The sequence below is a fragment of the Lucilia cuprina genome, chromosome 2, assembly GCF_022045245.1.
Source record: "Lucilia cuprina isolate Lc7/37 chromosome 2, ASM2204524v1, whole genome shotgun sequence".
Lineage (NCBI taxonomy): Eukaryota > Metazoa > Arthropoda > Insecta > Diptera > Calliphoridae > Lucilia > Lucilia cuprina.
This window is the reverse complement of record NC_060950.1, coordinates 26,327,685-26,339,887: the sequence shown is the minus strand read 5'-3', so window position 1 is coordinate 26,339,887 and position 12,203 is coordinate 26,327,685. Positions and strand designations below refer to the sequence as shown.

The following is a 12,203-nucleotide window of genomic DNA, read 5'->3' as shown; positions in this document are numbered from 1 at the left end:
TCAGTTCTAGTTCAGTTCTAGTTCAGTTCTAGTTCAGTTCTAGTTCAGTTCTAGTTCAGTTCTAGTTCAGTTCTAGTTCAGTTCTAGTTCTAGATCAGTTCTAGTTCATTTCTAGTTCAGTTCTAGATCAGTCCTAAATAATTTCTAGTTCAAATTCCTGAAAGTCGGAATGTTAAAAAAACATTTAAAATTATTTCAAAAATATTTTTTTTGGAAATTCTCCCACTGTATTTGAGGAAATATTACACAATAAGAATATGATATAAAATATTGAAAATGAAGAAGTTTGAGGTGGTATAAATGGTATAGTATAAATGATATAGTTACTCATACTTTTACCATACAAATGGATGATTTTGTCCGTCGTATTTGGTTGTAGGCAAGCAAGTAGTCAGCCAGTCATTTCGTTCGTCATTCCTGCCTGTTTATTTTATATATCTACATACATACATACATTCATCAGTCTTGTAGATATTCGAATTTGTATGTAAAAAAAGTAAATAACCAAAAATACTAGACAGGGACAGAAACTTTAAGTCTGGAAAAATGTCTAGGATTATGTATACGATTAAAAACTTCAATATTTTATATTATAGTTAATATATTGAATCGATTATACATTCTATTGTGTATTGTATTGAAAAAGTACAATAATACTGCATTTTCCAGCCCAGTATGTGCGTTCATTTTGATGCTGCCATAAACAAACTGAAATATATTTATTGTTTGCATTTTGTTCTATTTTTTAATAACAGCAGAAAAATGTACATAAGTAGAAGGCATTATTTCTTGTAATAGCAAAAGTTTCTTAGTCATCAAATATTCTCATTTAAAAAAGAAATATTTAATACTAAATGGTTAAAATTTCCTCTCTATACAAGTCAAACATTATTGAAATCATAATAAGAACCGTCTTAAAATAATAATTTTTTTCAATTTATAATCAAATTCCCCATTGTGCCTTACTTGTTATTAAGAAAAGAACACGCTTGATAAGCAACATTTTTAACTCACCACTAGCAGAGTTGCATTAACCTAATTATATCGAACAATTAGCAACACTGTTTAAACTTAATAAACTGGCGCACTAACAAATGAAACACCAACAAAAAGGAATAAAAGTAAATAAAACCGGAAAAAATGAAAGCACAAAGAAAAAATAATGAAAACTAAATAATTAACAAATTAAAATACACCACTGTCAAAGTAAAATAAATCGATGGCAAAAAAATAAAAGAATTTGCCAAACAAAACAAGTAAAATAAAAGGAAAAAAGAGAATCCCATAGAAAAACAAAGTAAAATAACACAGAATATAGCAATATGTAGAAATGGAAAAAAAACCTGAGAATACACGTATACGTTTTGACTGCTACTAAGCTTTGTGTTATTTTAAATAAAACCAAGAAAAAAATACAAAATAAAAAAGAAAAAATGAAATTTGTTGACGTCGCCACAACGAGCAGTAAGAACTAAATGAAAAAACACAGAATACAAATGAAAAAAAAACTCCACAATCTCTTGCGAAGTAACGATGTGTGTTTTTTATACATTTTTCAGTTTTATTTTTGTAAGGTTGTGGAAGTACACAATAAAAAAATAACGAAGCAAAAAAATAAAAAAATATTTATGTATGTAGTTGCTTTACTTATTTTGAGGACGGTTGGTTGGCTGGCTGTTTGCTGGTTTCGTTGCTTAGTTAGAGGTACAATTGTATGTAGTATAGAGAATCGGACAGACGTATGTACAAAACGACAGACAGACAGATCTGAAAACAAAATTGCTTGTGTGCTCATGTTGTTATTATTGTTGCTGTTTTAGTAGTTTAATATCTGTTTGTGTGCTTGTTTATACCTTGACTATACACACATAAACTACATACTCATCAGCCAGCCGGCTTTATATACAGATATTAAAAAAATGGAAAAATATCGAAAAACGACAAACATTAGCTCAACCTTACTACAATATACTTGCAGCAGCAGCAATAGCTGAAAACATTTGCTTATTTATTCCTACACAACATACACTGAGTTGGTTTAATATTAACAAAGTGCTTATTTCTTTTTTAAGTTATTTTGTTCATCACACTACTATACACAAGATTTTAATAGACATTCTGCTTTTTTTATATTTTGTGGAAATAGTTTCTATAAAAAAGCATTTATATGCTGTTTAAATGTGTTTTTTCATTAAAGTACGATTATATTTAGTTTATGTGCAAAAAAAATGATTGAGGTTATAAATGAAAAGAATAAAATAAACAAAATAATGAAAAACAAAAACAGTTTTTGTTTACAATCAACACAACACATACTCTCTCTCTTTCACTCCCTCTCATGCTATATGCACCAACTCATTCACTCTCTTACTTTGTATATAACTTTAATTAAACACAAAATATGATGATTCTTTTTTTCATTATCAATAAATCGTGTAAGAATTTGTTAGCTTACCTTTTAAAAATTCTTTGAGTTGTGAGGCAGATATATTTCTGTAGCCCAATTCATTTAAATAATGCAAAATGGCGCGTGCATCCAAAGGCAAATGTGACATTTTCTTATGGGGGCCTCACTTTACACTTCTCCTACATTGATTTCGTATAATGAAAAACAACAACAATACAACATTCGTATACAAAAACATCCAAACAAACAAAAAGAAAGTCCCCACACAATTGTTGTTTTTATTTAGCCTTTTCTGCTGCTGCTACTGTTGTTGTTGCTGCCGTTCCGTTGTTTAAATTTAATACATTCGTATGATTCGCATATACACTCGCTCACTTACGAGCCAAGCAAAGGAAAGAAATAAATTGAATTTGTATTCTTTGTAATATTTCTGGTTATTTTTAAAGAAAATGGTTGGTTACATTTATTTGCACTTTATAGACATGTACATACATTTGTAGTTTATATATATTTAGTTTCCAACAACTACACTGTTTTTTTAATAATGTATATTTTTATTTGATTTCCTATTCTCTTTAAATTTATCACTTCTTTTTGCTTGCTCTTTGTTTTTTACTGCCTAGTCTTTTTCTGTTTTTTACCAAAAAAAAATTTGTTAAACGTTTTTTAATTTCGTAATTTTATCTATAGTTTTTTTTTTCAATGAAACGTAGCAGTTTTTTATTTCCATTAGCGAACGTAACACTTTAATTATTTTTTTCTTTGCTATTTAAAAAATGGTTTCTTTTTAAACACACACATTTAGGTATAATTTTTTTCTTGCCTTTGGCTTGGTCTTTGTCACTGTAAAGCTTTTACACAGTTTTTTAGCTTTAATTCTAATAGCAATTAAGCTAATTTATTGGTTTTTTGAAAATCTTATGCAATCTTTAGGTGTTAGCAGTTTTTCATAAGTTTTTTCTTTTAATTTACTGTAGTTTTATTTAATTTTAATTAAAAATGTGTAGTAGGTAAAAATTTTTCCTATCGTCGTTTCGTTTCGGTTTGACGCTCGTTTTTCTTGTATTATCTTTTACTTTTCGTTCTTTGATTGGAGGTGAATATAATTGAGGTGGTTGACAAAAGTTCACCTCTCGCTATTCCTTTTCCGTAAATTTGTTATAGGGTTGTGTTTGAAAGCACATAGTTGTATTTTTACGTTTTAAGTGAAAATTTTATTTTTGTTATTATACAATAAAATATTGTTTGAAACGGACTTTACATTAGAGCTATAATCAATTATAGACCGATTTAAAAAAAATCCCACAGAATGATATCTTTACACACAATTTATATTAATGTAAGACATAGACATATGTAAAATACTTTGTGATAATTTCGACAATTGTATATACTCCAAAATTGTGTGGGGTATACACTAGGGTTCTATAAATCGACTTTCGAATAATCGAACAATCTACTTTTTGTCGAAAAAAGTCGAAAAGTCGAAGTCGACTATTTTGTTCCAAAAAAGTCGACAACTCGACTATCGTCTGTGAAAAAAGTCGACTTTGTGAATAAAAGTCGAAAAAAGCCGAAAAGTCGAATAAAGTCGAAAAAAGACGAAGAAAGTCGAAAAGTGGGAAAAAGTCGAAAAATCGAAAATTGTAGAAACAAGTCAAAAATTTTAAAAAAGTGGAAAAAAAGTCAAAAACTCTAAAATAGTCGGAAAAACTCGAAAATAGTCAAAAAATAGTCGAAAAGAAGTAGAAAGAAGTCGAAAATAGTCAAAAAGTCGAAAAAATCGAAAAAAGTCGGAAAAAGTCGAAACCAAGTCGAAAAAAGTCGAAAAAGTCGGAAAAAGTCGAAAAAGTCGGAAAAAGTCGAAAAAAGTCGGAAAAAGTCGACTATTTATAAAATACTTATAGTAGAAAAGTTTAAAAGTCGACTTTTATTTAAATGAAAAAAGTCGAAAAGTTGAAAAATCGACTTTTCATAAAATTCAAAAAGTCGAAAAGTCGACTTTTAACTAAATGAAAAAAAATCGAAAAAAGTCGGAAAAAGTCGAAACCAAGTCGGAAAAAGTCGAAAAGTCGAAAAAAGTCGGAAAAGGTCGACTATTTATAAAATACTTATAGTAGAAAAGTTTAAAAGTCGACGTTTATTTAAATGAAAAAAGTCGAAAAGTTGAAAAATCGACATTTCATAAAATACAAAAAGTCAAAAAGTCGACTTTTAACTAAATGAAAAAAAGTCGAAAAGTCAACTTTTCGTTTCAATTGTAGAACCCTAGTATACACAATTTTGAACCGCCCCTAAAAAATAGTTTTTATTGCTTTAAAATTCTGCTTATATCTTCGTTATTTACAGACCGATTTAACTGATACACGAAATAATATCTGATGAAATTGTTAGATATTCAGATCCAGCAGATATCTGTTATTTCCTGAAAATTGATTACAACATTAATACGTAAAGATAGGATAAGTTGGTATTGCTATACATAGGCACTGGGAATATAAATACTCTATAAGGTCCGAAAATTATTTTGTAGAAAATTACAATTGGAATGACAAACCTATATGTTGTAAAAATTCGATAACTTTGACAAAAATTAGAGATTTTTAAGAAGGTATGTAGTAAAATATTAAATTTTTCTAAAGCTTTATCTGAAGATATCTTGAAAAGGAAGAAGTCCAAATTTCTATTCTAACAGATTGACCTTTCAGATGTTATAACTAAATTTGTAAACAATGTATTTTAAAATAGTTTTAAATAAGGACATAAATGACGTCTTTTCAAAAATTTAGACCATGAATTCTCGAAAAGGTGAAGCTTAGCTCAATTATCTATAAATGTGTAATATGGTCTTTGCAATTTCATATTTTAAAAGGTTACATTTTTTACCAAAATTGTACAACTCCGATTATTTTTGACATTAAAATACAACTCTGTCTTTTGATCTCCGCCATGTTTTTTGTTCTCTTCTTTGTTTCTTTTACTATTACACCAATTCCTTTTTTGTTTGATAAATGCATTGTTGCAAGTTCAACATAAAAGAAATAGAAGTAGACCAAGAAACACACAATAAACGGGAGGAAGCAAAAGGCAAAAACAACATACAACAATAATATATATATTTAAGAGAACTAAAAAAAGAAATCAAGTGCATTGTTAAGATTAATTATAATTAAAACTGAGATTTTTCTTTTCGTTGACATTTGGAACGAATTTAAATTGTAATAAAAAAATACAAAAAATGTGGAAAAAATTAATGATAACATTATTAATAGGTGAGTTTAAGTTATATTTGGATATTTAGTAATTTTACACATTTAATAGATACTACGTGACTATGTGTTTTTGATTTTTTTTAATAATTTTGTAATTTTTTTTTGACAGTTACCTTGAGCATAAGCTATTGCCAGGCGGGTAGTGTGCGAGGCCGTTCAAGTGGTTACAGCTCAAAACGTACATACTATGGCTCCCAACAGCAACCCGTACAACCCACTCAAGCACCCGCCATTACACCCAAAGAATATTTAGACAAAAAATCAGGCTTTTCCACCTTTGGCATTATAGCCATTATATTTGTAGTGATTGTTAGCTGTTTAGCCTTTTACTATGGCATCATGTGCTATCCATTCCTGTGTCGAGATGAAAAGAAATATCGTTTTATGGATGTTTCTTCCACCATAACAGCAGCCACCTCACGCTCCATACAATCAATGGAAAATTATCCGGCTGATGAAAAACATGGTCAGATAAATGATGTACATAATTTTAAATAAGTTTCCGAATGAATGAGGGTAACTGAGGGAGGCAGTTTAAGTAAGCTTACTATCAAATAAGCAACAGAGTAAGACATTTATTAAACCTTCAATAATTTCTATTATATTTTACTTATATTTATGTGTAGTTAGTTTTAAGCAGAGATTCCTTATACTTTTCTTAAAATTCTCAAAATGTAAAAACAATAACAGCTAATAGTTTTAGCTCTAGCACATACAGACAACCATAACTGTGGCCATAATTTTGTTTGTAAAATTTATCAATGATTTCCCCATTTTAAAAACTTTTTTACACAAAGATCAGATCAAACAAGTAAAATAGATTTCCTTGCTAGTTTAGCAAACTCCATATACACTGCCCTTATTTGTATTTTTCCTGTTAAATTTGTACTACAAGTAATTTTCTCTTTAATCATCTTATTTTGCGTTGCATACCTCTATTACTATAAAAGACCTTAGCCAACGAAAACCCTCACAAACATCACAATCAGTTTCAATCTCTAACTATAATGTTCACTGCTTAATTTTCCCTTAAGCCATCACTTTGATTTCTTTAGCTTGTTTGCCTGTCTGTCTGTTCGAATACGTCTTTTATATATGTAAACGTGGTTTAAATCAGTGTGTCTTTCTGTTCTTCTTTTTTGGTTTCTGCTTATAACCAATCATTTCTTGTTTGTACCAAAAAAAAACAATACTTTAGATTTTCTTCTTTGTTTCACTTTTATTACTTCATCTCGTTATCAGCAGGTATAAAAATACATACATATGAACATACTCCAGACACACAATCCATGTTCAAATTTTGTTGTATCTTTATGTAAATTGTTTACTCAGTCATTGAGTTCTTTGAAAATGATTCATGTTCATGTGTTTTTAATTCCATTTTTTTGTGTTAGACGTACAGGAAATTGTTGAAATAATGTTTTGTTTAGATTCAATAGAAAATTTCGTATGAGGATTATTTTATTTCAGATTTAGGGGAAAATTAAGGTTTCTTTTTTGAATACAAATTTGGAATTGTAGATTTTACTGGAAATTAAACCTTGTTTCGTCTAAAGTCTAGATAAAAGTCATGATTATAGTTTAGTCTTTAGTATAGAGAAGACTATATACAAGGCTATGGATTAGACTTCAGAATAGACTGAAATATAGATTTGCCTCAGACATAACTATAGACTAGTCTATAGGATCGACTGTAGACTAGACTATAGATAGACTAGACTATTAATAGACTAGACTATAGATAGACTAGACTATAGATAGACTAGACTATTAATAGACTAAATTAAAGACTGTATTAAAGACTTGACTATATACATAATATGCCATAGACTAGACTATAGACTAGAATGTAGACTAGACTATAGACTGGACTGTAGACTAGACTATAGACTAGAATATAGACTAGAATATAGACTAGAATATAGACTAGACTATAGACTAGAGTATAGACTAGACTATAGACTAGACTATAGACTAGAATATAGACTAGACTATAGACTACACCATAAAATAGACTACAGACTAGACTATATACTAGAGTATAAAGTAGACTATAAACTAGACTATAGACTAGACTGTAGATTAGACTATAGATTAGACTATAGACTAGAGTATAGACTAGACTGTAGAATATAGACTAGACTATAGACTAGAGTATAGACTAGACTATAGACTAGACTATAGACTAGAATATAGACTAGACTATAGACTACACCATAAAATAGACTATAGACTAGACTATATACTAGAGTATAAAGTAGACTATAAACTAGACTATAGACTAGACTGTAGATTAGACTATAGACTAGACTAGACTAGAGTATAGACTAGACTGTAGACTATACTATAGATTAGTCTAGAGAATAGAGTATAGACTGGACTGTAGATTAAACTAGAGACCAGACTATAGACTAGACTATAGACTAGACTATAGACTAGACTATAGACTAGACTATAGACTAGACTATAGACTAGACTATAGACTAGACTATAGACTAGACTATAGTCTAGACTAGACTAAAGACTAGACTATACACTAGACTATAGACTAGACTATAGACTGGACTAAAGACTAGACTATACACTAGACTATAGACTAGACTATACACTAGACTATAGACTAGACTATAGACTAGACTTTAGACTAGACTATAGACTAGACTTTAGACTAGACTATAGACTAGACTATAGACTAGACTATAGACTAGACTATATACTAGACTATAGAATAGACTATAGACTATTACTAGACTATAGACTAGACTATATACTAGACTATATACTAGACTATATACTAGACTATAGACTAGACAGACTAGACTAAAGATTAGAAATACAATATCTTCGCAAAATAATATGAGATTAAGATTTAATTACAGGAAATTTTGTAAATTATATCCCTATGAAAGTTTAAGCAATTTCTTTTTAAAATTATTAAATTTTATAAATTATATCCTTATGGATGTTCTAACAATTTCTTATTAAAATTATTAAATTATTTTTTCACTTCGTTTAACAAACTACAATTTAAAATCTCTTCTTTGACTCGAATATATATTTTCTATATATCTTTTGTTCTAAAACTAAAGTAGGTTGTATAACAAAATCTTTTGTAGATGTACTTAAAAGTAATTTAAGCTCAAAATATACGTTTTTTTATTTTCTTAAAACATAAGCATTTTATATACACATAAAAAAAGTAACGAAATTAATTGCATTTCTTGAAAATAATTTACAAATATTGTGAAAAATTTATAAGTAAATTTCTTATCTTAGTGATTAAGTTTATATTTAAATAATAAGCTAGCCTTTTATATTACGATATTGTATGCATTTTTTATACAAAAGTAAGAAATTGTATTTTTATAGAATTTTTATCTATCCGATTTTTTTATACACGAGATTTAAATAAACTACTTTTTATAACCATTTTTTTGGTAAAAAACTAAAAAAACTGCGTTTTAATTTAATATTATTTATAATTTGTTGAAATATTCATATAATCATAGTTTGCACTCTCGACTACTTTATATGCGAAACATTAGTCTAGAAAAATCTGGTCTAAGGAATGTATTATGTATTAGAATCGAAATCTATACTATATATAGCCTAGTTTTAGTCTATTCTAGTCTATAATCTAGTCTATAGTGAAGTCTATAGTCTAGCCTATAGTCTAGTCTATAGTCTAGTCCATAGTTTAGTCTATAGTCTAGTGACTAGACAAAATTTGGACTACAGATTAGTTTAAAAACTAGACCATAATCAGAGTTATAGACTGGGCTATAATCATTACTATATACTAGAGAATAGTATGGATTAGATAAGACATTAGTCTGGAGTAGACAGACTGTCGATAGTTTTAACGTGAGCACCTGCCGTGTCGGCCTTATCTCACGGTGGTCTTTTTCATCCACTGGGTAGACTTGAGAACGGTCTACCATCGCCCCTTTGTCTTCAATGAAGACTCAGTCTGCAATTTTTGCACATTGGCTATGACCGGTACCATGCGCAAGTACTTTGCTGGAGTACTCGAGCTATCTAATCTCTTGCCAAAGTAGTCACGTTGTAAAACAACCACACTACTATGGCTGTGTTGATTCGGCAACAGCACCTAGAGACGTAACCGGTGGACCGAAGCACGATCCATCAATAAGCCGTAGACATCGTTCTTACTCACAGTGACACGCTGTGGCAAGTCTGATATGAACAGAGTAAACTCTGAACACATCTGGACAAGGAAGGAAAATTAATCGGCATCTCTTGTATATGATATCTTTCATCCATCATCATTCAACCCAGCACACATCTCATTCCTCTGTGGGGTATCTGTTGATTTTCGGCAACAGCACCGAACCTTATCCCGAAATATTGACTATTATCATGCATCAGTCTTTTAACCGCCACTTATTCTCTTCCCGCGAATTTGGGTTCAACCAACAGCCACTACGTGGATCCCGAAGGAACCTCAACCAACTGACCAGCCAGGACATAGTCCTGCGGGCAACTGGCCACCCGTAGTACCAGATTATGCGGTGCTCTGGTCAGACCTCTGGCAATCTATGCAAGGACTAAGCCAAGCAGTAGACTGAGACAACCAATTTTTCAGTCCCGGTCAGACTGGAGGTATTGGGCCCTCTTTGTACCCCGGGATTGCAATAACACCAAGGCGGAGGTCTTCGCCAAGGTAACATGCCCCCGGTGGGGGGGCCTAGTCTGGAGTAGACAATGACCCCTATTCTGCATTTCAATTCGAATCGAAATTTTCTCCGTTTCGCAACTTTGGTATTCTGCATTTCGATTCGACTTTCCGCCACATAAACAACAACTTAGAAAAACTTAGGTACTATCGTAACGCAGAATACATACGTTCGTAAAGCATTGAAACGAAATGGAATTGCTTCTTCCTTTTCTTACGATTCAGTTTTTTTGTTGGAATACCTTTTTTCGATCGTTGCGTAACTGAATGCGCAAACATACAGAATAAGGGTGAATAGTCTGGACTTATAAAGTAGATTATAGTCTGGATTATAGACTCGATTACAGTCTGAACTATAGACTCGATTACAGTCTGGACTATAGTCTTGACTTTAGACTAGACCATGGTCTGGAGATTAGACTAGACTATGGTCTAGACTTCAGACAAGATTTTACTCTTGACTATAGGGTAAGACTATAGACTAGACTGAAATGTAGTTTAAACTATAGACTAGACAATAGTATGACTAAATTTTGCACTATAAACTGGACTATAGTTTACGCTGAGTTGTACTCTGGACTGTAGACTTGATTACAGTCTGGACTGCAGTCTTGACTTTAGACTAGGCTAAGGACTTGACTCCAGACTAGATTATACGCTTGACTATAGACTAGGTTATTAACAGGACTATAGATACTTTAATTATATGACCTATAGACTAAACTACAGTCTGAAATGTAGATTGGACAAACGTCTAGACTGTAGGCTACACTAAACCCTTGTCAGGACCCTTGTCTATAGTCAGGACTACATAATTTGCACTATAAACTGGACTATAGTTTGTGCTATTCTCTAGCTTTGACTATAGTCTGGCATAAACAAATAACTGATATATTTCACATAAATAATCAATTTAGAACACACATACACACACTCAATATCGTTTATAACATCAAAATCACAGCATTAATTAGTTCATGTATATTTTAATTGGAAATATTTGAAAATAATTAACAAATGTTGTAGAATTATTAAAACAACAGCCGTTATATTTAACAAAAATTTGTATACCCTTCACCTTTGTGAGAAAGGTATATATAAGTTTGTCATTCCGTTTGTAATTTCTATACTATAATTTTCCGACCCTATAAAGTATATATATTCTGTATCCTTATAGATAGCGGAGTCGATTAAGCCATGTCCGTCTGTCTGTTGAAATCAATTTTCTGAAGACTCCAGTTATCTTTGAGATCCAAATATTCAATAATTCTGTCAGACATGCTATCGAGAAGTTTCCTATTAAAAATCAGCAAAATCGGTCTATAAATGACTGAGATATGGGTAAAAATCTTAGACTACCTCTGAAAATTTCCTCAACAAATTATAAATTTAAAGCATAAAAACAACATGGAGATAAAGCAGTAATATGTTGGTAATACAGCTCATATTATCATATAACATGTGTGCAGAGATACAAAATAAATAAAAACTGTTTTTTAAAACATACTTGGTGAAGGGTATATAAAAATCGGTACAGCCGAATATAGAAATTTTACTTGTTTAATGTTGTTCTTAATAATTTTCTTTTGAGTTTATTGAACCTGTGTCTAATTGTTCTAGCAATAGTATCATTTACTGATAAACAAATGCTTCATATATTTTTAATTAAAAAAAAAACGAAAATAAATTAAAAAAAGGGGCGTTTATCACTGCAATTCAAAAATCAATTGCTGTCTTTTCAACAAACCAGATAAGATTTTAAAAACAAATTATAAAATATTAGTTTTACTCTTTTTTCTATTTACTGATAAAATACAATTCTCAAGAA

General features: G+C 30.3%; 2 protein-coding genes across 2 annotated transcripts in view; one reads left to right on the top strand and one right to left on the bottom strand.

Annotated features, from left to right (window-relative positions):
- LOC111683710 (protein chiffon) overlaps positions 1–3,472 on the bottom strand; it is a 13,770-nt gene extending 10,298 nt beyond the window's left edge. The window contains exon 1 of the mRNA XM_023445811.2: positions 2,456–3,472. The gene's annotated coding sequence lies outside the window, so the exon portion shown is untranslated. The remainder of the gene's footprint in view (positions 1–2,455) is intronic.
- A 1,957-nt stretch (positions 3,473–5,429) lies between these two features.
- On the top strand, positions 5,430–6,855 carry LOC111683709. The gene is made up of 2 exons (XM_023445810.2): positions 5,430–5,679; positions 5,789–6,855. Exons 1-2 carry the CDS (start codon positions 5,646–5,648, stop codon positions 6,175–6,177), a joined length of 423 nt encoding a protein of 140 aa, XP_023301578.1. The 5' UTR covers positions 5,430–5,645; the 3' UTR covers positions 6,178–6,855.
- Positions 6,856–12,203: the final 5,348 nt, after the last annotated feature.

Excerpts from the sequence above, each read along its gene's own strand:
- LOC111683709 (XM_023445810.2), top strand. The coding sequence starts at position 5,646 with ATGTGGAAAAAATTAATGATAACATTATTAATAG. Across the intron at positions 5,680-5,788 it reads AATGATAACATTATTAATAG|TTACCTTGAGCATAAGCTAT; the intron begins GTGAGTTTAAGT and ends TTTTTTTGACAG.